At 45.8% G+C, this 26,233-nt stretch overlaps 1 protein-coding gene across 7 annotated transcripts in view; it reads left to right on the forward strand.

Moving 5' to 3' along the window:
* The window catches only part of HECW2 (HECT, C2 and WW domain containing E3 ubiquitin protein ligase 2), a 297,990-nt gene that overhangs the window by 94,364 nt on the left and 177,393 nt on the right, over positions 1-26,233 (forward strand). For all 7 annotated transcript variants that reach the window (XR_009545901.1, XR_009545902.1, XM_060177545.1 and 4 more), the window contains exon 2: positions 7,453-7,779. Coding sequence is in view for 5 of the 7 variants with exons in the window: in XM_060177541.1 (XP_060033524.1) it covers positions 7,453-7,779 (327 nt within the window). In the remaining 2 variants the exon portion in view is untranslated. The remainder of the gene's footprint in view (positions 1-7,452; positions 7,780-26,233) is intronic.

Raw genomic sequence — 26,233 nt, forward strand, 5'->3', positions numbered from 1 at the left:
GAAGTGCTGAAGGTGGGAGTTCTGGCTTCTGTCATTGCTTCTCCACTGGACATGGGTGTTGGCAGGTGGATCCACACCCCCAGCCTGTGTCTGTCTGTCCCTAGTGGGGCAGGGCTCTGGGGAGGGGGGGTCCAGGACATATTGGTGGGGTCATCTGCTTAGGGAGGTCAGGATGGAATCTGTATTCCATTTTGCAACTTTGTGGCTGAAAGGTGGTAAGTAATTGTTCACCCAAAGTTAGGCATAGAGCAGATGATTAGGGGTCTTTGTGAGGGAAGAAGCTAGGAAGTCTATTTTATTTATTTATTTATTTTTAAATTTATTTTATTTTTTTAAATTGTTGTTGTTGTTACTGATGTCGTCATTGTTAGATAGGACAGAGAGAAATGGAAAGAGGAGGGAAAGACAGAGAGGGGGAGAGAAAGACAGACACCTGCAGACCTGCTTCACCGCCTGGGAAGTGACTCCCCTGCAGGTGGGGAGTGGGGGGCTCGAACTGGCATCCTTACGCTGGTCCCTGCGCTCTGCGCCACGTGCGCTTAACCCGCTGCGCCACCGCCCGACCCCAAGTAGTCTATTTTAGGTATGTTCCAAGGGGCCCATGACTTCAGTAATTTTGGCCTGAGCCTGACAGCTAACATGCAGGAGGGCTAAAAGTATTGTCTGGGAAGATGATGTCAGAGTTGAGAACAGGCTTAGAAAGCTAGAGCAGGGCAGAGAGTAGCTCCCAAATATGAGGAAAGTCTGTAAACACCATTAACTGCAAACCTCACCAACCCAGGGCCCATGTCTATTCACATTCAGCACAGGAGCCTGTGAGACCTCTGAGTCACTGTCAGTCTGAGCTCACAGTCCCTGGTCACAGCTGGGACATTCTAGGCTGCTCTCATGTCAGGTCCCGGCTTTCTCGGGTGTGGGCAGAGCAGGCTGACCAGCCTCCCCTCAGAGAGCGAGCTGTCCTGCCGCGGCTGCTCTGCAGTGAGGGCTGGAAGCAGACCTGCAGGCCCGTGTGGATCTTTCTGCCCTACTGGAGTCTGGTGCCCCGTCCTGTGATCAGACTTAGATGTAACAGCTCCGCCACAAGGTAGCTGCGGAGACAACCTCTCTAAAACCCACATGGTCTCATCCAAGTAGAATGTATCTTTCATATTGTTGGAACTAACAGGCAGATGTCGCTTCTAACTTTAACACTAGAAGAAGAACTCATCAAAATAAACATGAATACATTACCAACATTGACGGGAGTCTCAGTGGCAGAATCAAGCAAGTTAACTGAGTATCTAGCACATGAGTAAGGACATGCTTCTCTCCAGTGTCAGGGACCTGCTTGTTACCCACTTGAATTTTAATTCAACTATTGGAGGAAAGTCAGTTTGCAGTGCTTCCCAGCAGAAATCCCTTTATTTTCACAGCACTAGAGTTTTCAAATTTTTTTGACAAGAGATTAAAAAAAAATCTAATTATTCATTACTTAGCTCCACTCTACTGAAGAGTTGAAGAAACCACAGATGTCACTGCACAGTGACCTGGAGGCTTAAGCTGAGTCTGTTCGGTTCCTTCTCCCGTGCGTGGCAGCCTTGCCTCCTGCCTCTCACATCTCTGCTCCTCACAGCCGAGTCTCAGCTGCTCCACGGAGAATCTGGCTGAGAGAAAGACTATGTGAGAAAGACAGGTGAGGACATTCAGAAAGCTAATGCAAGTGATTTTGACTCACATGCGAGACCAAGAGCTACTTGACTCACATGCGAGACCAACTGGCTGATAAGGGTTCCTCAGCGTGAGACTGGCTGACAGTTGAGAGAGAAAAACCAAGAGTAACTTGAGGAGCAGGTGATTCAAGAGAAGCCTGGGAAAGAACTAGAGCACAGAACAGGCCCTGGTACAGCGCGTGCTCTGCTCCTGCGCCAGTTCCCAGCCCCCGGCTTTTTTCTTTTAAACTTAATTTGTGGTAAGTAATCGTTGATAATTTAAATGTTTTCTGTCATGGATTATCTAAACACGTCTGCAAACATTGAACTAATTAAATTAAAGTCTTAGCGAGTCTAAATATGTAAAACAAATTAGATCTTAACTATTTCTTCTAGTTCTCTTCCAGTGATCCACAGCAAAATCAACCCCTTGAAAGCAAAGCTGGACTTGACATTTCAAGTCGACAACTTTTGGAGCTTAAGCTTATTTCTAATGGTGCACATCCTGGCTTCTGATTTGTTTGGTTTTGTTTTTTTGTTACCAGGGTTCTCACTGGAGCTTGATGTGTGCACAGTCAATGCACTAGTCCTATGGTCTTTTTTTTGGGGGGGGGGTCCTTTTTAATTTAATTTTTTATTTATAAAAAGGAAACATTGATTAAACCATAGGATAAGAGGGGTACAACTTCACACAGTTCCCACCACCAGAACTCCATATCCCATCCCCTCCCCTGATAGCTTTCCTATTCTTTATCCCTCTGGGAGCATGGACCCAGGGTCACTGTGGGATGCAGAAGGTGGGAGGTCTGGCTTCTGTAATTGCTTCCCCACTGAACATGGGCATTGACAGGTGGATCCATACTCCCAGCCTGCCTCTCTCTTTCCCTAGTGGGGCAGGGCTCTGGGGAGGTGGGGCTCCAGGACACATGGGTGAGGTGTCGTCTGCCCAGGGAAGCCCAGTTGGCGTCATGGTAGCATCTGCAACTTGGTGGCTGAAAGGCAGTAAGATATAAAGCAGAATAAATTGTTGACTAATCATGAACCCAAAGGCAAGAATATAGCAGATGAGATTTGGGGTCTCCATTTTGGAGATAGCTAGTAGGTCTATTTTAGGTATATTCCAAAGGGCTCCTGTGGTCATGAGCAGGAACATTCCAGGCTGCCCCAATATCGACCCATCTTCCTCAGGTGTAGCATAGAGTATATTGTCCATCTTCCCTTCAGAGGATGGAACAATCTCTACCGTTGTTGATCCACGTTGAGGGCAAGGTTCTGTGGGGGCCCACAAAGGGGTCTATTGTGTTGTTCCTGATAGAGATGACTGGTAACAATGGAGAGAGGGATTTATTCGAGGTGTAGGCCCATCATGTCTGTGTGGGAATCTCAGGACTCCCTGAATAGGGCCCCAGCTCATGGGATGGCCTTCTTCTTCTTCTAGCGTTTGCCCTTCTTCCGTAGCCAGTCAACAGCGTCAGGTTGAGCCTGATGTCAAGTTTCGAGACCTCCTTTGAATCTGGAGAGGTGGCAGTCATTGACTATGTGGGTCATAGTCTGTCTGGAGCCGCAGGGGCAGTTCGGGTCGTCTCTGGCTCCCCAGCGATGGAACATAGCGGCGCACCGGCCATGGCCTGTTCGATAGCGATTGAGGAGGGGATGGCCTGATAGTGACTAAAGAGTCATCGTTGAAGTATGCCAGTCTCTTGCCCTTATTCAGCTTTTGCAGTCCTTACTTTGATGAGGTTAGCTTTGGAGTGAGTGAGAGAACTGTAATAGGAAGTAGGTGAGGAGGGTATCTAAGTCTAAGTAGACACTATTTCATTATGAACTTTACACTGACTCACTACAGACTATTGTATATTTTTGCTTTCAGGTATATATTTTGCCCTAATTTATGGATACATGTGAACATATGCTCTATCTTACGGGACCTGGTCTATATCTAGGTTTCGGGACTTTGTTAGGAAGTAAACCTCCTGGAATGGAATTAGAGAATCCTATGAAAGGAAAGGTCTCACCCGAGTAATGAGGCTGAAGGGTTGTCATTCCATGCCTGAGGTCTCTGGACGCAGTCTGAAGTGAAGCATGTTGAGGTGGTACTCCTTGTGTTGATTAAGTTGGGATCGGTGGATGCAATATTATTTGGTATGAATTGAGAGAAGCATGCAGGAAAGTGAGCCCCACCCTAGAGGTTCCAGGACTCGGGGAAATACAGGCTCTAAAGAGGAAGCTAGAGGTTCCTGCTGTCTTAGGGTTTAAGAAGGCAATAGATAGTTATTGCTATGATCACATTGTTTGGCAATTGGGTTAACTTTTAAATATCCCTTTGTAAGGATTTGTTGTATCATACACAACATCACCATAATTTATGTCCTTTGACATATTTATATAGCTGTGCCACCGGTTGCTTCTGTTCTCCCTGGTCTAAGCTTTTAAGAGAGTCAGAGACTCAGCCTATGTATTAAAAAGACTCATTCTGTGCTTTAAAAAGTTTGAGACATACAATCAATTTTCCCCCTCTCATATTAGTTAAATAGTGATTTATATGACTACAAATTGATAGGAGTGTACATAAACACCATTCCCACCACCAAAAGACTGTGTCTCTTCCCATCCCTTCCCCCCCCCCCCCCCCCCCGCCCCGTGAAGCTGAACATCCACCCTCACCCTCCCTCTCACCCAGGGTTTTTACTTTGGTGCCCTACTCCAAATTCAGTCAGATCCTGCTTTGAATTTCCCTTTCTGTTCCTCTTACTCAACTTCTGTTGACGAGTGGGATCATCCCATACTCATCTTTATCTTTCTGACTTAGCTCACTTAACATAATTCCTTCTAGCTCCGTCCAAGATGGGTCAGAGAAGGTGGGTTCATTGTTCTTGACAGCTGCATAGTATTCCATTGTGTATATATACCACAGCTTTCTCAGCCACTCATCTGCTGTTGGGCACCTGGGTTGCTTCCAGGTTGTAGCTATTACGAATTGTGCTGCTATGAACATAGGAGTACACATATGTTTTTGGTTGGGTGTTATGGAATCCTTGGGGTATATCCCCAGGAGAGGGATTACTGGGTCATATGGAAGGTCCATGTCTAGCCTTGTGAGAATTAGACTTAAGCTTCTTGAGATGTGTTTTGCTTCCTGTGTGACTCTTGTTAAGAGTGTTCCCTGCGCACCTGCTGCTTTGGGTTACTGGGTGACCTTCTGTGTGTCTGTCTGCACCTTAAAGCCGCCTGTATCCACCTGATCTACAGAACACTAAGGTCAGCATTGCTCTGTTGACTTTTTTCTTTTTTTCTTAACATTTATTTTTATTTATTATTAGAGACAAAGAGAAATCAAGAGGGAGGTGGAGAGAGACAGAGAGACACCTGCAGCCCTGCTTCAGCACTCATGAAACTTCCCTCGCTGCAGATGGGAGACCGGGGGCTTGAACTGGGTTTTTGTGCATTTGACCAGCTGTGTCACACCCAGCCCCTAAGGTTCCTAAATTTTTTTTAGAAAAAAATTGTTTTATTCTAATGAGATTGAGGTGTCTTTTCTTCATAACCATTATGTTATCTCCCACCCACCACTATTTTTTTTAATTTATATTGACAAGACTATAGGATAGGAGGGGTATAATTTCACATATTCTCACCCCCAGAACTCCGTATCCAATCTCTTCCCTTGATAGCTTCCCTATGATACCATATGATAAGAGGGGTACAACTCCACACAATTCCCACCACCAGAACTCCATATCCTATCCCCTCCCCTGATAGCTTTCCTGTTCTTTATCCCTCTGGAATTATGGACCCAGGGTCATTGTGGGATGCAGAAGGTGGCAGGTCTGGCTTCTGTAATTGCTTCCCCGCTGAACATGGGCGTTGGCAGGTCGATCCATGCTTGCCCTTTATGTCTTCTTGAACAAGCACCTGAAGAAAGTTCTAGTCAGTTATATTCCTATAAAAGAAATTAAGCCCATGGCGTTGTCTGCAGGGCTTGAGTGGATACATGTGTGCATACATGCATCAAAGGTTCCTTTTAATGTCTTTCTGATTATTATTATGAACAAGAAGGAGAATGGAGTGGGGGGAAGGGAGAGAGGGCCAGAGCCCTGCGTGACTGGCGTGAGGTGGTTTCTGGGGTCAAGCCTGCAGATACTGGTCCTCCACTGGGCTGAGCTCTCTCCCTGGTGCTCAGTGCTGTCTCTTTGCTGTATTTTCCATGTGTCAAGACTTCTCTCCTGCTACTTTAAAATGCAGTTGCAATAGGGGGCAAGGAGAAAGGAAGTCATTTCTGAAAGGCATGGATTTGGAAAAAGGTTGCCCTAAAGAGGAGAGTAGAGAAACCTTGTTTGCTTAGTGGCTGGGAGGGAGCTGGGCTCAGCAAAAGTGAGAGTCCCAGGTGTGAGATGGTCCTTGTCAGAATGTGGCCTCTCTCTCTGACGTCAGGCCTCTCTTTCTGACAGCGTCAGTTGGAACAGTTGGTTTTATTGCGATTTCATTTTTATTAGTGATTTAATAATGATTAACAAGATTATAAGATCATAGGGGTACAATTCCACACAGTTCACCAGAGTTCCATGTCCCATCCCCTCCATTGGAAGCATCCCTGTTCTTTTTTTTTGATTTTTTAAAATTTTTATTTAAAAAATGGAAATATTTACAAGACTATAGGATAGAGGGGTACAATTCACACAGTGCCCACCCCCCGAACTCCATATCCCACCCCCTCCCCTGACAGCTTTCCCATTCTCTAGCCCTCTGGGAGCATGGACCCAGGGGCATTGTGGGTGCAGAAGGTGGAAGGTCTGGCTTCTGGAATTGCTTCCCCGCTGAACATGGGTGTTGACAGGTGGATCCACACTCCCAGCCTGCCTCTCTCTTTCCTGACGAGGATGGGTCCTGAACTTAGCGCAGCCTGGTATGTTCCCAGCCGTGACCACAGAATGTGAGCCCAGACCCACAGGGATGCAGAGGCCACACAGGCTCCTGTGTTGCACATGGGCCCCAGATCAGACCGAAGGGGCTTACATTCAGCAACACCCACACACCTTCCCCATATTTGGGAGCCAGCCTCCTGCCTGACCAGCTTTCTAGTCCCTCCTCCAACAGGGACACCATCTCCCCAGACAACAACCTGTGTCCACCTGCGTATTAGCTCAGGCAAAAGCTAGTAAAGTCATGGGCTCCTTGGAATATACCTAAAATAGACCTACTAGCCTTTTCCAAAATGGAGATCCCAAATCTTCATCTTCAGTATTCTTGTTTTTCTTATTTAAGTGTGAAACTTGCTTGCAAGTGAGAGGCCATTGAGTTTCCCTGTTCTTTATCCCTCTGGGAATATGGACCCAGGATCATTATGGGGAGCAGAAGGTGGGAGTTATGGCTTCTGTCATTGCTTCTCCACTGGACATGGGTGTTGGCAGGTGGATCCACACCCCCAGCCTGTGTCTGTCTGTCCCTAGTGGGGCAGGGTTCTGGGGAGGGGAGGCTCCAGGACACATGGGTGAGGGCGCCTGCCCAGGGAAGTCAGGGTGGTGTCATGGCAGCATCTGCCACTTGGTGGCTGAATGTTGGCAAGACATAAAGCAGGACACGTTGCTTAATAACCAGGAACCTAAAGGTAGGAATAGAGCAGGTGAGACTAACTGGTTTTATTTTTGACAGCAGAAGAAATTTCCAAGCTCAGGCTTTGACTCACACCCCTCAGGGTTTCTGTCTGAGAAGTTCCCCTCTTTCCCAGTGCTGGGGCACTCACTCTGTGTCTGTGTGTCTCCTGCAGCTCTGTGGGAAGCCCGTCTCAGGCAGGCAGACGGGATGGCTAGCTCAGCCCGGGAGCATCTGCTCTTTGTGTGGCGCCGGAACCCTCATATGCGGTACACACTGAGCCCAGAGAACCTGCAGAGCCTGGCTGCGCAGGGCTCCCTGCCTGAGAACATGACCCTGCCACGGGCCAACAGCGACACGGACCTGGTGACTTCGGAGAGCCGCTCCAGCTTGACGGCCAGCATGTACGAGTACACCCTGGGCCAGGCCCACAACCTCATTATCTTCTGGGACATCAAGGAGGAGGTGGACCCCAGTGACTGGATTGGACTCTACCACATAGGTGAGTGAAGGAAGCAGACTCGCTTTTCATTTAAAGGAATCCCTTTTTTAATTTTTACTAGTGATTCAATAATGAATAACAAGATTGTAAGATATCAGAGTTATAATTCCATACAGTTGCCAACACTAGAGTTCTTTGTCCCATCCCTTCCATTGGAAGCTTCCCTAGATAAGCTTTATCCCTCTGGGAGTCTGGACCAAAGATCTTTATGGGGAACAGAAGGTGGGAGTTCTGGCTTCTGTCATTGCTTCCCCACTGGACATGGGTGTTGGCAGGTGGACCCACACCCCCAGCCTGTGTCTGTCTGTCCCTAGTGGGGGCAGGGCTCTGGGGAGGGGAGGCTCCAGGACACATGGGTGAGGACGTCTGCCCAGGGAAGTCAGGTTGGTGTCATGGTAGCATCTGCAACTTGGTGACTTAAAGATGGTAAGATATAAAGCAGGACAAATTAAAAAATATATTTTAATGATGTTTTTTACATTTTATTTTATATTTTTAATATTTATTTTCCCTTTTGTTGCCCTTGTTGTTTTTAATTGTTGTTGTAGTTATTATTATTGTTGTTGTTGTTAGGACATAGAAATGATGAGAGGAGGGGAAGACAGAGAGGGGGAGAGAAAGACAGACACCTGCAGACCTGCTTCACCCTGTGAAGTGACTCCCCTGCAGGTGGGGAGCCGGGGGCTCGAACTGGGGGATCCTTATGCTGGTCCTTGCACTTTGCACCATGTGCAGTTAACCCTCTGTGCTACTGCCTGACTCCCCCAAAATATCATCTTTATTTATTTATTGGCTAGAGACAGCCAGAAATTGAGAGGAGGGGGGGTGATAGAGAGGGAGAGAGACAGAAAGACACCTGCAGCACTGCTTTACCACTCGCAAAACTTTCCCCTGCAGGTGGGGGCCAGGGGCTTGAACTTGTGTCCTTGCACACTGTAACATGTGCACTCAACTAGGTGTACCACCACCCAGACCTAAGCAGGACAAATTGTTTAATAAACAGGAATCCAAAGGTAGGAACAAAGCAGACAAAACTAGGAGTCTTTGTGTGGGAAGCTAGGAAGTCTAGTTTAGATAGTTGATATCTCAGCAGAAACAAAAGTCAACTCCAGATGGATCAAAGACCTGGATGTTAGGCCAGAAACTATCAAGTGCTTAGAGGAAAGATTGCTGGAATTTTTTTAAATCTAAATTTCATAGGGATATTGAATGATACAGTCCCAGTTATAAGGAAGACAGAAATAAAGCAACCAGTGATCATTTTACTCTAACATTGTTCTGGCTTCAACCTGCTCCTGAAGGAATGCAGCAGCACAATTCTGGGGAGCTTTTCTTCCTTCTTTGGTGTGGGAGCGTCAGCAGTCAGAATGTCTTTGCTTATATGGCCCTTGTGGTTGTAGTTCTGTCCTAATTCAATGCCACGCCTAGCATGCTTTGTGCTGTTTTGCTTTTCAGAGCTTCATGTGGCCCTGATCTGTAGTCTCATTCTGGAAAGGGCTGACTATTAACACTTACTAGTATTTTTAAACTTATGGAAAAGATGTTTGGGTTGAGATGATGACTGTGAAAAATGTCCTGAATCTTCTAAAGGTTGAACGTCATTAAGAACAGTCCACAGTCCCAGGGGCTGTTTTATTTGAAAGTTCTTTGACATACCTAGATCAGTAACGTAAAACAAGTGTCATATTCCCCTAGCTGACGTCGAAGTGGATCATATTTATATTGATAGAAGTGTCTGGACTCTGTTGAGCAAATCTGCACCTGTTTTCACAGGCTTGTAAATAATGACCAGCACATCTCAAAGAATAGAAAGTCTTTTATACTGGAAAGCAAAAGTTATAGCCTACCAACCAACCCTAAATAAATTTATCTAATCATGGTAATAAGACCAAACATTCCCCAAAGCTGGAAAACTTTTAACCTAATTGAGGGAATTTTTTTTCAAAATTTAACATCAAGTAGTTTATTAAGAGGATATTGTCACTTTCTTTTTTTTTAAATTTATTTTATTTTTAAGAGAAATGCAGAGAGAGAGAGAGAGAGAGAGGAGAGAGAGAGAGAGAGAAACACCAGAGCACTGCTCAGCTCTGGCTTATGGTGGTACGGGGGATAAGATATTGTCACTTTCAATGTTGACTATAAGCCAAGTATCTTTTATTAAAAAAAAATAATGAGGAAAAAAAAGTCCTGTCTGCACATAGCAGTGCTCTTACCCAGGCATGATCTCGCCCCTGCAGAACTCCGGTGGGCTAGATGAGTTTTGATGGCACAAGTGGGTGGGGGGGGGGCAAGGGATGGGACGGGAGGGGCTCTGCTAAAAGCAGCCCCACCCCCAAAATCTCCTGCCTAAATGTCAGTAGTGGCGCCATTGAGAAATATTATTATTGTTATTATTTATTTGCTTTATTTTATCAGAGCACAGCACAGTGTCTCACACAGCCCTGGATGTGCTCTCCAGCTGCCTGGATGTGAAAGAGCATGATTTCTCGCTCTGGGGAACAGGTGCAATAAGGATCTGTCAACAGATTTCTTAGTAACAGCTGATCTGTCAGCTGTAGCCTACATCTCTGTGTCTCTCGGTAGGAGGCAGCTACCCCCTTTAGTTGTGTCCTGGGACGCCGCACCGTTTCCTAGCAACATCTGGTTTTATTTGTGGAGGAGAGAGTTGGTCGCCATAGAAATAAGTCCCCGGTGGAAGGACTGGGGCCCACTGCAAGGCCTGTGAGGTGTGGTGCATTGGCAGCCCTGCCCTGTGATGGTTTATCTTGGCTCACTTGTTCTTCCTTCGTAGAAGTGAGTTTTGTTTTTGTTTGACCAGTTGTTTGCACCATACAACTCACTCCTGATGACTTCGAGCACTACCTACTGGGAGTGGAAATGGATGCTTAGATGAGAAAAACAATTATTTTTTCCCCAATAAGTCCTATTGGGAGTACAAAGAAAAAGAAGTTGAAATTATCACAGCACCATTTGCGGAAACTTTGGGCATGAACACTGTTCTCAACAGATGTTAATTATGTTTTCTCCTTCCATAAATAATAATACACTGAGTCTTTTAAAGATTATGTTTTCTTTATGATTATGTTTATGATTAAGTCTTTTAAAATTATGTTTTCTCCTTCCATAAATAATAATACACTGAGTCTTTTAAAGAGATGGTTAGATGCAGCTATATATGTTGAAATCTCCAAACCAGAACAATTTTGTGCATGGTTTTGAGAAGTCAGTGAGTTTGTAGCTTACTGTTTGTGCCCAATCCTAGTGTTCGAATTGACCCTTGACAAATGGAATATGGCTGCTCAGTACACAGGAAGAACATTTGTGTAGACTGTATCTTCAAAAAAACTGCATTTTAACTGCCTAGCCTTAAAAACATTGTAATGTGTGTATTGTGACATTTCTCTTGAGAGATCAAGAAATAGTTCATGCAGTAGAGCACGCAGCCTGCTGTATGTGAAGTTCTGGGCTCAGGAGCCAGGCATGGCCCACCTGGTTAAGTGCACACGTTGCAGTTAGCAAGGACCCAGATTCAAGCCACTGGTCCCCATCTGCAGGGGGCAACTTCAGGAGTGGTGAAGTAAAGCTGCAGGTGTCTCTCTCTGTCTCTCCCTCGCCTCTCAATTTCTCTCTATCTCTATCCAATAATTAATAAACAAAAAATTAAAAATATGTATTAAAAATGAAATAAAAAAATAAAGTCCTAGGCTTGCATTCCATTCCAGCACTACAGGGAAGGACCATGAATTGCTCTGGGGGAGCTACCTGGATGGTGGAGTATGCTGTGGTTGCCTGCCTGTCTGTCTGTTTTTCCAGTCTTTTTCTTTCTAAAAAGAAATAAGGAATGCCCCCCACACATTGAGACACATCTCAGTTGGTCTCTCATCTTGTTTGTAGGGTTCTTTTGGTGGAATGCTTGAAGAGGGGAGTGGGTGGCCTTCGGATTGTACCAACTTCTGAAAATAGAAACAATCTTAACCCCCCCCCCCAAAAAAGGAAAGAAATAAGGAATTGGACAGTACATGGAGAGGCATTTTGGAACCTCTCCAGGACCTCTGTTTCTGTCCCTGAGCTCTCTCCTCTCTCTGTCTTCACTTTTTATTTATTTATTTTATTTATTTATTCCCTTTTGTTGCCCTTGTTGTTTTATTGTTGTAGTTATTATTGTTGTTGTCGTTGTTGGATAGGACAGAGAGAAATGGAGAGAGGAGGGGAAGACAGAGAGGAGGAGAGAAAGAAAGACACCTGCAGACCTGCTTCACTGCCTGTGAAGCGACTCCCCTGCAGGTGGGGAGCCGGGGTTCGAACCGGGATCCTTATGCCGGTCCTTGTGCTTTGCGCCACCTGCGCTTAACCTGCTGCACTACAGCCCGACTCCCCTATCTTCACTTCTGCACTACGTCTACCTCATAACTTCATAAAGGAAGACTGGGAATCCAAAAACAACTAATAAAGCACTGGAGAGTGCACAGCGAGCGTCACTCAGCAGTGCTGCACCTGTGCCAGATCCCAGATTGATCTCCTTGGCACTGCAGTTAAAAGCAGCCTTAGGAGAGGAGGAGGGGCCGAGCCTGCTCCCGCAAACAGAAGTGGCAGAGGCCACTCAGCTCTAGCGTGTGCGGCTTCTGTGTGCGGCTTCCGCGCTCCGCGAGCTCAGCCACATCCCTGGTGGAAACTGTGAGATCTCAGGGTTTCAGCGGATGCTTCATCAGTGAGGAACCATGACCTTGGAAGCTGTGTGACTGATTGTCGGGTGTGTGCTCTGTCCCAGTCTTCTTGTCTGTCTGTTGGGCACTCACTGCCTAGACGTGCACCCAGAATCTCCCCTGTGCATGCAATCTTCTGATGAACCACCTCTCCAGCCTAATTTTCCTTATTAATTAATCTGTTGCCTCCAGGGTTATCGCCGGGGCTCGATGCCAGCACTATGAATCCACTGTTCCTGGTGGCCATTTTTTTCCTATTTTATTGGATAGGACAGAGAGAAATTGAGAGGGGAGGGGACTAAGGCCCATTTCTTTGAAACAGAGCTTTAGAAATTACAGAAAGTGGGGGCTGGGTGGTGGTGCACCTGGTTAAGCGCATGTATTATAATGCGCAAGGACCAGGGTTCGAGCCCCTGGTCCTCACCTGTAGGGGGAAAGCTTTACAAGTGGTGAAGCATGGCTGCAGGTGTCTCTCTGTCTCTCTCCTCCTCTGTCACCCCCTTCTCTCTTGGTTTATGGCTGTCTCTATCAAATAAATAAATATAATAAAAAATTAAAAAAAGAAATTACAAAAAGTGGAGCCGACTTTCGGAAGCGGGGCTATGGAGCAGCTGCAGCTGTGTTTCTCTCCTCTCCTCTCCTTTCCGGGGTCAACGAGGAGAGAAGGAGACCACCTGGGACCACAACAACACAGGACTAGAATGACTTCAGGAACCCACCAAATCACTGGTGAGTGCAAACACGTGTGGCTCGTGGACAGAGAGGAGCCTAGGGAGAGATTAAGTGGCTGGTAACAGTCCGGCAGTTTACCAGTTGAGACACCACCTCCAGTCTGGTTCACCAACAAGGGGATGGCTGAAGAGAGGAGAGGACTTCCCTGAGACTCACCAAACGCAACTGTGAGTCTCCATTGCTACTGTCCTCAGAACCTGGAGCAGCAGCGGGGAGGCCCTGTGCTGACACCAGGGGACAGAGAACTAACCAGGAAACTCAGGAGAAGATCTACACCTTGGTGGCCTAGCAGTGGGGCTGTGAAAGTCTCTTTGTATAACCACTGGATTATCTCTGCAGGTTGCTTTATCTCTTGGTCAGGAGTCAGTGATTAAGCTAAGAAGCCTACTTATAGTTTCAAAGCCCTCAGGCTCCCATAGCCTACAGGCAAGAAAAAAAAACAAAAGAAGCTTGTAAGACACTGAGCTCCAACTCAGGGATTAAAATACTATTGAAACAACTGTCAATTTCCACAACTGTTAGGCCTTTCATTACCTTACTTAGACACAAGTCAATCCAGGCAAGAGTGATCAGTAAATTGAAAAGTACTGAGAGAGGGACCTCATAACATACTATATAAAATGGTTGAACCAACAAGAAGTATTGGAGAAATGAACCAGGACAAGAGTCCAGCTAAAAGCCTCCCAAAGGGTGAAGCACAAAATAACGAGTTCAACATCCAAACACTAGTTAAGGAAATAATCACAGGAGTGAGTAAAGAGTTTGAAAGAATTGTCATCAGAAATGCAGAAACAACAAATGAGACCCTGGAAGAAAACACTATCTCAAGGTTATTAGAGAGCTGAAAGCTGAAATAGCTGTGCTAAGAACACAACTAGCTGAACAAGCTAAAACAGTATCAGAGCAGGGTAACAAAATAGATGAACTCCAGAAAACAGTAGAGGGGAGAGAGAATAGAACAAAAGAGGCTGAAGACAGAATTAGCAAGATGGAGGACGAATTAGAGACAACTAAAAAAGAAGTAAGAGATCTCAAAGAGGTTAAGAGATACTGAAAACAACAGAGACCTATGTGATGACTTCAAAAGGAATAATATATGCATTATTGGCCTACCAGAGGAAGAAAGAGAGGGAAGGGAAGAAAGCATTTTTCAGGACATAATAGCTGAGAACTTCTCTAGTCTAACAACATCAAAGACATAAAGATTCAAGAAGCCCAGAGGGTCCCAAACAGAATTAACCATGACTTAAAGACACCAAGACACATCATATTTAGAATGGAAAGGAATAAGGATAAAGAAAGGTTCCTGAGGCTGCAAGAGAAAAACAAAGAGTCACCTACAGAGGAAAACCCATAAGATTAGCAGCAGACTTCTCCATACAAACACTACAGGCCAGAAGAGAATGGCAAGATATCTATCGAGTGCTCAATGAGAAAGGCTTTCAGCCAAGAATACTATATCCTGCTAGACTGTCATTCAGACTAGATGGAGGCATCAAAACCTTCTCAGACAAGCAACAGAAAGAATCAACTATCACTAAGCCTTCCCTGAAAGAAGTTCTGAAAGGTCTCCTATAAACAGTCAGACCACCATAAACATGCCATATATCAGAACACTCTAAAAATCTTCAAGAATGGTGTTAAAATATCTTTAACTTTTGATATCAATAAATGTCAGTGGCCTGAATTCACCTATTAAAAGGCACAGAGTAGGAAGATGGATCAGAAAACACAACCCAACAATATGCTGTCTACAGGAAACCCACCTAACTCAACAAGACAAACACAGACTCAAAGTGAAAGTATGGAAAATTATCATAGAAGCCAATGGCCCACAAAAAGGGCAGGGAAAGGTATTCTCATATTTGACACGATAGACTTTAAAATAAATAAAATTTAAAAAGATAGGGATGGACATTAATGCTCAGAGGATCAGTCAATCAAGAGGACTTAACTGTTATGAACATTTATGCTCCCAATGAGAAGCCATCTAAATACATCAAACATCTACTGAGAGAGCTACAGCAATATATTAACCGCAACATAGTAATAGTAAAGGACTTCAACACCCCACTCTCTCAACTGGACAGATCATCCAGGCAGAAAATCAATAAAGACATAAGGGAGCTAAATGAAGAGATAGATAAACTAGAACTATTGGACAATTTCAGAGGCATTCATCCCAAGGAACTGGAATACACATTTTACTCAAATCCACATGGGTCATTCTCAAGGATAGACCATATGTTAGGCCACAAAGCCAGCATCAGCCAATTCAAGAGCATTGAAATCATCCCAAGCATCTTCTCAGACCACAGTGGAATTAAACTAACACTTAACAATCAACAAAAGATTAGTAACAGTCCCAAAATGTGGACGCTCAACACTACACTCCTTAACAACTACTGGGTCAAAGAGGAAATCAAGGAAGAAATCAAAATGTTTCGAGAGTTCAATGAAAATAAAGACACAAGCTCTCAAAAATATTTGGGGCACAGCTAAGGCAGTACTGAGAGGGAAGTTCATAGCCATACAAGCACACATTAGGAAACAAGAAAAAGCTCAAATCAACAGCCTGATTGCACATCGTAAAGACCTAGAAGAACAAAGAAATCCTAAAGCAACCAGAAGGACAGAAATAACTAAAGTCAGGGCAGAAATCAATAACATTGAAAATAAGAAAATTATACAAAAAGATCAGCAAAAGTAAATGTTGAGAGGAAGGGGACACCCACCCAGCCAGCCAGCCAGATCAGCTGAATCAACCCTGGTGATCAATGGGGTGACAGATGTCACAGCCAGATGGCCCTCACATCTGCAGTTGCTGTTGGAACAACAACTCAGAATTGACTTTTGGTACCTTATATTTGTCCAGATATGTCAGATTGTGCTGAATCTCAGAGGTTTCACAGGAAAATGGAGACAATCTCCTGGTCACGCTTTGTGTCAACATGGCCTTGCAGGCCCTGCCCTGGCCTGGGACTTAGGGACCAACATGGCCTAGCAGGCCCTGCCCTGGCCTGGGACTTAGGGACCCACATGGCTTTTCAGGCCCTGTCCTAGCCTGGGGCTTAGGGACCCAGACTCACTGTTCTTGTATTTTTTTATTTGCCTTAGTGGGTATTTTATTTTCTGTGATAGGAATTCATTTTGCACTAAGGGCATCATTGCTGATCTGGGGAAAGAGTTACATCTTCCATAAATGTTTCTGGGTTAAAAGTTTGGGTGGTCCCTCGGTAACACTCTCTCACTGCCTCTCTCCCTTTCCCTTTCCCTCTCCCTCTCCCTCTCCCTCTCCCTCTCCCTCTCCCTCTCCCTCTCCCTCTCCCTCTCCCTCTCCCTCTCCCTCTCCCTCTCCCTCTCCCTCTCCCTCTTCCTCTCCCTCTCCCCATCCCCTTTCTCTCATGCATGCTTAGTGGGTTATTAAAGGCTCACAGTCTTCACACCATCCAAACACATAGCTTCCTTAGGCAGGTGCCAGGAGAAGAGAGAAAAATTTTTTAAATTTCTTTACTGGGGGATTAATGGTTTACAGTCGACAGTAAAATAAAATGGTTTGTACATGTGTAACATTTCCACATAACAATACAACCCCCACTAGGTCCTCCTCTGCCATCCTGTTCCAGGACCTGAGTCCCAGAGTCCTTTACTTTGATGCAATACACCAACTCCAGTTGATCCTTCTGATCTTTCTTTTCAATATCCATGAGTGAGATCATCCCATATTCATCCTTCTGTTTCTGACATATCTCACATAACATGGTTCCTTCAAGCTCCATCCAAGATGGGGTGATGAAGGTGAAATCACCATTTTAAATAGCTGAGTAGTATTCCATTGTGTATCTAGACCACACCTTATTCAGCCACTCATCTGTTGTTGGAGACCTGGGTTGCTTCTAGGTTTTGGCTATTACAAATTGTGCTGCTGTGAGCACAGGTGTACACAGATCTTTTTGAAGTTTTAACTACAACACAAGACTGGACATTTTCTTCATGGAAGTGAATATTTTTGTGACTTGATGAAACTAGACTATTTTCATTATTTTAGAATGGCCAGAGAAGGGACTAGACAGCAGAACACCAGGCTGGGCATAGACATTGCCATGAGCAAGGACCTGGGTTCAAACTCTTAGCACCCACCTGCAGGGGGGAAGCGTCCAGTGCTGCAGATGTCTCTCTCCATGTCTCCCCTTCCCTGTCAATTTCCATCTGTTCTATGAAAATAAAAGAAAGCGGAGAGGGAGGTTACTGGGGGGAGGCTGCCGGGAAGCAGTGGGTTTGTCATTCAGGCACAGAACCCCAGCAACAGCCCTGGTGACAATAAAACATGATTGGATTGTGAACTTTAAATAAATGAGTAACTAGAAAAGTCAAAAGACCCACCTTCTTTTCATCCAGTGGTGAATTCAGGACTAGAACCAACAGATTAGAATAAGCAGGGTTTAGGAAGGGAAATGTTTGAAGTCAACCAGTGAGTCCTGCTTCCTGTATCAATCTGCTTAGTACTCCATGATAAATTATGTATATGTAATGTATTATAAATCATACAACTATAAATTATACATAGAGCTTAGCACTTATTTTGGGGCTTGCAGTTCAGATACGCCGAGATTTTTTTTTTTTTTTACTTGGTTTTCAGGTTGCAAATGAAGATGCTAGAGGCCTCGATGCCGGGCCTGGAATTGGCCTAAGATGCAGGGGTGACTGGCGAGGAAATGTTTGTTGCCTGCTTGCCGTCTGTTGCTTCTAAGCCAGGCAGACTGACAGCTGAGCTCAAGTCCCCTAGAGAGAACCACTTCAGAAGAAATATTCATGTGGCATCAGGCTCTGAACTATTTATAGGACAGCAAAGATGCTCACTCAAAAGCAGCCGAGGAGAGAGAAGCGGGGGGCCGTGTTCTCAGCGCCGCTAGGTGACATTGTGGTGTGTGGCTGGTGTGCAGGTGACTGCAGTGAGGTCAGCTGTCCCCAAGGACTTGCCTGGGCCCCTTGATGGACCAGACCAGCCAGTGGCCCCAGGAAACTGAGGGAAGGTGTGGGCCGTGGCTCCAGCTGTAGTGGGGAAGATGGCAGAACTAAGATGCTCAGATGTTGGGCTTCCTCCTAGCTTATTGGATTTTTTAAAAATAAAGGTCAGTCTTGATTTTTTATTTTAATTTTTTCTTATTGTATAGAGACAGAGAGGAATTGAGAGGGATGGGAAGACAGAGAGGGAGAGAGGCAGAGAGGCACCTGCAGCCCTGTTCACTGCTTGAGAAGTTTTCACTTGCAGGTGGGGAGCCGGGACTTGAACCCAGGTCCTTGTGCAGGGTGATGTGAGCACACTGGTGCACCACTGCCTGTCCCCACCTCCTTGATCTTTTAAAGACCTTCTGAGTTATAGTGGATGTATGTGAACATTTTATGGCACTCTATTCCTCTTTTGATTTTTAACATTTCACTGGGGGCTGGCTAATGGTTTAGTCTAATCTTTAACACACAGACACGACCTCTTGTCTCCCTTGACGTGTCCAGGAGACACACCAGGACTTCAGTGTCCTGGGCTCTGGGGAAGGAGAGAAAGGGGCTCTTGTCTATTTTTAGGTCCTTCTCTCTCTTTCTCTTTTTAAAAAATTTTTAAAAAATATTTATTTATTTATTTTCCCTTTTGTTGCCCTTGTTGTCTTATTGTTATTGTAGTTATTATTATTATACTTATTGGTGTCTTATATGTGTGCGTGTGTGTGTGTTATTATAGTTATTGGTATCACCGTTGTTGGATAGGACAGAGAGAAATGGAGAGAGGAGGGGAAGACAGAGAGGGGGAGAGAAAGACAGACACCTGCAGACCTGCTTCACCGCCTGTGAGGCGACTCCCCCGCAGGTGGGGAGCTGGGGGCTCAAACCAGGATCATTACGCCGGTCCTTGCGCTTTGTACCATGTGCGCATAACCCGCTGCGCTACCGCCCAACTCCCTCTCTCTTTTTCTTTTAAATATATGTAGTTCTTTATTTATTTATTGGACAGAGACAGAAATAAAGAGGGTGTGGAGATAGAGGGAGAGAGAGACAGAGAGACACCTGCAGCCCTGCTTCACCACTCTTGAAGCTTTCCCCCTGCAGGTGGGGACCAGGAGCTAGAACCCAGGCCCTTGTGCACTGAGATGTGAGCACTCAACCAGGTGCAGCACCGCCTGGCCCCACGTCCTGCTCTCTGTGACTGAGCACTTGGTCCTCTGGGACACTATTGTCTCATCAGCCTTAGAGTCAGGACCCCCTGCACTGCTTACAGACTCCCACATGTGTTGTTCCTGTGTTTCCTCATGTTCCTGTGTTGTTCCTGTGTTTCCTCATGTTCCTGTGTTGTTCCTGTGTTTCCTCATGTTCCTGTGTTGTTCCTGTGTTTCTTCATGTTCCTGTGTTGTTCCTGTGTTTCTTCATGTTCCTGTGTTGCTCCTGTGTTTCTTCATGTTCCTGTGTTGTTCCTGTGTTTCTTCATGTTCCTGTGTTTCCTCATGTTCATGTGTTGTTCCTGTGTTGACATTTGCAAATCTCTGTGCTCAGAGATCAGGAACCTTTGCCAGAGTGAAGGCTGCATCTTTTCATGGCTAACCTTTAGAACTTTTTAAAAATCTTTTTTATGTATTGGATAGAGAAAACCAGAAATTGAGAGGGCAGAGGGAGACAGAGAGCGATAGGCAGCTGTAGCCCTGCTTCAGCACCCTGGAAGCTCCCTGCAGGCTCAGACCCAAACTGGGTCCCGGGGCATCATAACAGGTGTGCTCAGCCTGCTGTGCCGCCGCTTGGTCCCTGTGCTTTTAACATTCTTATTAGTGATTTAACAGTGTTTGTTTTACAAGATTATAAGATTCCAGGGGTATGATTTTAAACCCACCCCTGATTTCTGAAAGTCACCATACACCCTCCGCCAAAGTTATGTGTCCACTAACCCTGATGCCAGTAGTTCCCATAAGATCCAAGCAACAGCTTCGTGCGTGTAACAGTGTGTGTGTATATAACAGTGTGTGTAACAGTATGTGTGTAACAGTGTGTGTAACAGTGTGTGTGTAACAGTGTGTATCAGTGTGTGTCACAATGTGTGTGTAACAGTGTGTGTGTAACAGTGTGTGTGTAACAGTGTGTGTAACTGTGTGTGTAATAGTATGTGTGTAACAGTGTGTGTGTAACAGTGTGTGTGTAACAGTGTATGTGATTGTGTGTAACAGTGTGTGTGTAACTGTGTGTGTAACTGTGTGTGATTGTGTGTAACAGTGTGTGTGTAACAGTGTGTGTGTAACAGTGTGTGTAACAGTATGTAACAGTGTGTGTGTAACAGTGTGTGTGATTGTGTGTAACAGTGTGTGTAACAGTGTGTGTGTATGTAACAGTGTGTGTGAGTGTGTGTTAACAGTGTGTGTGTAACGTGTGTGTGTAACAATGTGTGTGTGTGTAACAGTGTGTGTGTAACAGTGTGTGAGGGTGTATCATTGTGTGTATAACAGTGTGTGCATCAGTGTGTGTCGTGTAAATGTATGTAACAGTTTGTGTGTAACTGTGTGCCACGTATCTGTGTGTGTGTGTGTGTGTGTGTGTGTGTGTGTGTGTGTGTTTAGCAAGCTCACTTGATTTCATCCTCTCTCCTGCTCACGAGTGACGCCTTCACGAGTCTTCCTCCCCTCTCTACTGACTGCGTTTGCTGAGTCCCGTCCAGCCTGACGGGTCAGTTAACTGCTTGTTGGGACTACCTTGTCAGGGGACATGATGGGACACAACAGGCCGAGATCAGAACTGGGGACTTTCTGGGCAGAGGGGACATTTCAGTGTAAGCCCCAGGCAGAGGGGACCTTCCTGTCAGAAGGGGAAGCCCTGTGGCTGAGGTCCGCCGATGAGGTGGGGAACTCAGGACATGGCAGGGTGAGAACCACTGATGTCCAGGTCGGATAGAACTTTGCAAGCTGGATGAGGAATCTGCTTCATCTTTTTTTTTTGGGGGGGGGTCCTTTCCTGGTGACTTCATTCCCCTTTTCATATAGAGAGACAGAGGGACACAAAGCACTAGAGCTTCCTCTGGAACCATGGCACCTGCCATGTGGTGCTGGGGTTTGAACCTGGGCCACACACATGCAGTACTGGAGCTTCACCTGTTGAGCTGTTTTCCAGCCTCAAGCTTGGACTTGAGTCTAAGCACAAGGGAGAACAGTGAAGGGTTTTGAGCAACAGAGTAACATGGTTTCGTGAGGCAGATCATTTTTGGCTGCTAGAGAGAACGGGCTGTATACCGACTTTTTTTTATGGCAGAGGTAGTGAGATGGAAGATGGATTTATCCAGGCTTCAGAGGAGAGACTGACAGAGGCAGGGAGTGAACAAGGTCTTAGTGAAGATGGCCTAAGCTCAGATACTGGGTGCCTTTTAAAGTGAGAAGCATCCTGAGTTGACTTTTAAATCATCACCAGCTCAGTCTGAAGACGAACAGTAGCTGGGGGAGGGAGGTGGCAGGGGAGAGAAGAACTAGTCTGACCATTTTGATCGTGTCGAAAGGAATGTGCCTGTAGACGGCCTGGTGACGTGTCAGGGAGGACGTCGGCTCTGAGGTCTGGAAACCGCCAAAATAGGGGGAGTTGGAAGCGGTGGCCTTCAGGACGTATACTCACACAGAGAAGGCACATCGGACAGAGAGAGGCCCCTCAGGTCTGAGAGGGAGCTTGCGGAAGAGTCCCAGGCAGGAAGCATTCCGGAAACCAGCTCACTCACAGGGAGACTTAGGAAACAAGAGCAGGCCTGGAGGACAGAGCGAACTGGATTCAGTGAGGTGTTTTCACTGAAGCAGACGACTCTGGGGCAGGGTGAGGCGAGTGGGGTCCTTATGCGGAATGGTGGAAAAGGACCTAGGTTGGGGGTGACAGTGTTTTGCACACATCTGTCACGGGAAGGTGAAGTCACACCCTTGGCCACAGCTGTGTTGTCAGTAAGCACCCCACAAATAAAAGCAGAAATCAGGGTAACCGAGGAAGAGGAGGTCATCATCAGTGCTAGTGAGAGCCGGGAGGTCGAGTGGAGCTAGCAGAAAAGTGTTTACTCCACTTAACAAAGTAAAGGGAATCACTGGTCTCTTGCGATGCTGGTAGGATCGGCAGAGATGAGAACGAGGTGGAGTTGTGATTAAAAGGTGAAGAAGTGACTATTTTGGCTGCAGACCCCTTTCAAGAGATGTGCCAGCAGGGGAGGCCCGGTGATGGGTGGCACCTAAGGGGCATTTGGAGCGAAGTGAACGGCCACTGCTGTCCACTCTGGGGCCATGTAGCGATGCCCAGATGCGTTGAAGGTGCAAGAAGTAGGTGATTACGGAGATGAGTCTTGCAGAAAACGAGAGCCGAACACGTCCCCTGGACCTTTGTAAGTATCGTGAAACCCCCGTCCAGTGTGGTCAGCCAGCACGGCCAGTCAGGAGCCCACTGTGCTGCCCACGGCCGGCCAGGAGCCCACTGTGCTGCCCACGGCCGGCCGGGAGCCCACTGTGCTGCCCACGGCCGGCCGGGAGCCCACTGTGCTGCCCACGGCCGGCCGGGAGCCCACTGTGCTGCCCACGGCCGACACCACTTAAAGCTATGATGGTAGGTGGCCTGAAGGCCTAAATCATTCATGGAGTCTGATTTTAAGGTAAATCTAATTGGAAGTAACACAGCTACCTCTACATTCACTGCAGCTGGTTTATAATAGCTAAGAATTGGAAACAAGGTACATCCCCATTCAAAGAAAACTAGATAGTAGGCTTGATATATACACACAGTGGAATAACGCTCAGCTGAAAAAAAAAAAGACGAAATATTGCTATTTTCAGCAACATAAGTAGACTTAGGGTACACTTAGTGAAATAAGTCAAGGAGAGATTGCGTATGCATGTGGGATATAGAGAAACTAAACAAACAAGTGGACTAAATAAACCATAAGTCAACATTTAGACTGTAGGATCTAATTAGTGGGCACCCAACGGGAAGGGGGGAGATGAGGGAAGGAGTTAGTTGTATCAGGAAGAGTACAACTGGGGCAGGGCAGACAGTGTAATGGTTCTTCAAAGGCACTGAGCTCCTGGGTTCAGTTCCCATCACTACCATCAGTCAGAACTGAGCAGAGCTTTGGTTAAAAAAAAAAAAATGAAGGAAGGAAGGAAAGAAGGGATATATATGTGTGTGTGTGTGTGTTTGAACTTAATGTAATATATAGATGTTGATTTGCAATTATGTATGACCAAACCCTGTATATTATGATGACATGTTACTTAATTAAAAGTAAAAATAAGAAGTTTGGAAATATAAATTTTGGGGCTGGTAATTGGCTCAGCAGATCATGTCCTTTGTCAGGCACGAGGTCCTGGGCTCAAGCCTCTGAGCGTCACAGGAAGCTCTATGTAAAGGGGAAACTTTGAGTGGCAAATCAGCTTTGTGGCATATCTGTCTCTCTCTTCATCTCTGCCCGAAAACAACATGAACACACAATAGTCCCAGATGAAGTCCCAGTGAAGTGCTGGCAGCAAGGGGAAAGCCAAGATTGACCCTTTTTTTAAAGTAAAGATGCCAAAGAGATAAGAGAAGCCCCACATGCAGAGAATGCTGCCCATGTGGTGCCGAAGTCGACGTCGTGCTTGATGCAGTCTGAGTGCAGGCCTGAGAGTGACTTTGAATGTGGCGGTAACACAAGGCTGGGAGAGAGGAGCTTTCTACTTCTCAAGTTCCTTCAAAAGACCCGAGGTGTGAGTGTTTCTTGTCATTCTTTGCTGTGTACTTCCTTTTATTTTATTTTATTTAATGACAGAGAAAAAGATACACACAGAGAGCTACCAGAGCACTGCTCAGCTCTGGCTTATTGAACTTGGGACCTTGGAGCCTTCAGCGTGGAAGTCTTTGCAGAACCATTATGCTGTCTCCTCAGTTCCCTGTGTTGTTGTTGTTGTTGTTTTTCTTCTTCTTCTTCTCCTTCTTCTTCTTCTTCTTCTTCTTCATTTTTTTTTAAGAGTTGAACAAGATTTCTTTATTCTGCCATGACATCCTTTATTTTGATGTGTCACATCGGTGATTTGGTGAGTTCCTGAAGTGGTCCTGGTCCTGCCTTGTTGCGCTCCCAGGCAGCCTCCTTGGGACTCCTCACCCTGTGTACTTCTTTACCCCTTTTGCTCTGGTAGCTACTGCTTGCTCATCATTCTCTGGGGAAAGGGAATTTTCTAGAATGTTTGGGTTCATTCCCTTTTGGGCTTTTTTAAGCTTCAGAATTCTTTTCATGGAGAAGAGAAGACGATAAAATTGTAGGGAAGTGACTCAGTCTCCTAAAATAAGCTGTGTAAGTTGTCGAGGACTTTGTAATCAAGTCACATTTTACAGACATGAACTGCACAGTGTAAATGTCTCTTTGAAAGGACATTTTCAAAATGATGGCATCTTGGAAATCTGAAGGTTTGCACTTGCTGAATCTCTTTCTTATGATGGGATGAATTTTTAATGGAAGAAACTGGCTTTCCTTGGGGTTGCTTGATAGTCTCAATAATAGGTCTGTGTGGAAAGCAGACACATTCAGGTAGCTACACCATCAGTATGACTGTGTTCCTTGAAGTGTATCTTATAAATTTCAACAGCCTTTGCATATAACAGGAATTAAAATGAAACATTTTGGTGAATATCAATTTGGTAGCCTGTGACTTTGCAACACTTAACAAGTTTTGTTTGTTGGTTTGTTTTTATCTGGTAATTACCTGGGAAGAACCACAGAAGAATAAAACCCCCAAGACAGATTCATTAATTTTTCTTTTTCATGTTTTATTTATGATTAATAGTGGGTTACAAGATTATTACAAAATATCCACACCACACCCAGCACCAAGGTTCTGTCTCACACATATACACCCAGAGATAACAGATAACAGCCATTGTTCTCCCTAAGTCTTGGAACAGCCAGCCTGCCTCCTATCCTCCCTTCCCTCCCTTCCCTCCCTCCCTCCCTCCCTCCCTCCCTCCCTCCCTCCCTCCCTCCCTCCCTCTCTTCTCATATGCATTTCAGTTCTCTAGATTCCACATATGAATGAAACCATCTGGTAGTTTTCTTTCATCTCTTTACTTATTTCTTGCTGGGTTCTCGTGGGGGGCCTATCTTGGGTCCAGCTCTCTCTGTGTGACCATCCGTTGGCCACTGGAGACGGGTGCAGATAAGAACTTGTCCCAAGGCAGCAGGGGTGGGCACACTTGGGTACCTTTGTGACCTGAGGCAAGAGAGGAGACCAAAGATCACCCCAGGGCTATGGCAGTGGATAACCCATCTACTGAGTGGCAGGACAGTGTTTACTGGGCGGTAGGGGGATGCAGTGTATTTTACCTTATATGGTTAAAGCACCAGGAGGTTAAGCAAGGGTGGGGGCTCTTCCAGTAATCCCTAGGTGGGTGGTCTGGCTGGATGGGAATGAGGAGGTGAGATTATCATCAGGCACAAGGGAGGTGTCTTTTTGTGGGCAGGGGAATCGGGCCATGTATGTGTGTGGTTCTGGTCCTGAGTGATGTTAGCAACAACATTACTTTTTAAGTTGGTGTTGCTTCAGTAGTGTTCAATCCTATTGCTCTATTCACTTTGCTTCTCCCTTACCTGTGTCTTCCTGGTTGTGTTCCTGGTTCTATTCTACTGCTGTCATCTCACTAAAAGCTGCAATTTCTTTCCTGCTTCTTTTCATATAGGCCTGTTCTCAGGAATTCTTGCAAGGCAGAATTGATAGTGGCAGATACCTTCGGTTTCTCAATGTCTGAAAAGGTCTGTACTTCTCCGTCATACCTGCAGACTAATTTAGCAGAGCAGGGTATTCACGGCGGCGGCTCTGGCCTTTTCATACTTTGAGTATAGCTCCTTCCACTCCCTCCTTGACTCTGGGGCTGGTGACTAGAAATCTGAGGAGAGCCTTTTAGTTCTTTCTCTGTATCAGTTTCTCCCTTTCACTCGCAGCCTGCCGTGTGTCCTCCTTGCCCCGCTTTTAGATAGTTTTGCCGTAATGTGTCTCGGTGTGTGCTGT

Source organism: Erinaceus europaeus, chromosome 18, assembly GCF_950295315.1.
Source record: "Erinaceus europaeus chromosome 18, mEriEur2.1, whole genome shotgun sequence".
In the NCBI taxonomy this organism is placed as follows: Eukaryota; Metazoa; Chordata; class Mammalia; order Eulipotyphla; family Erinaceidae; genus Erinaceus; species Erinaceus europaeus.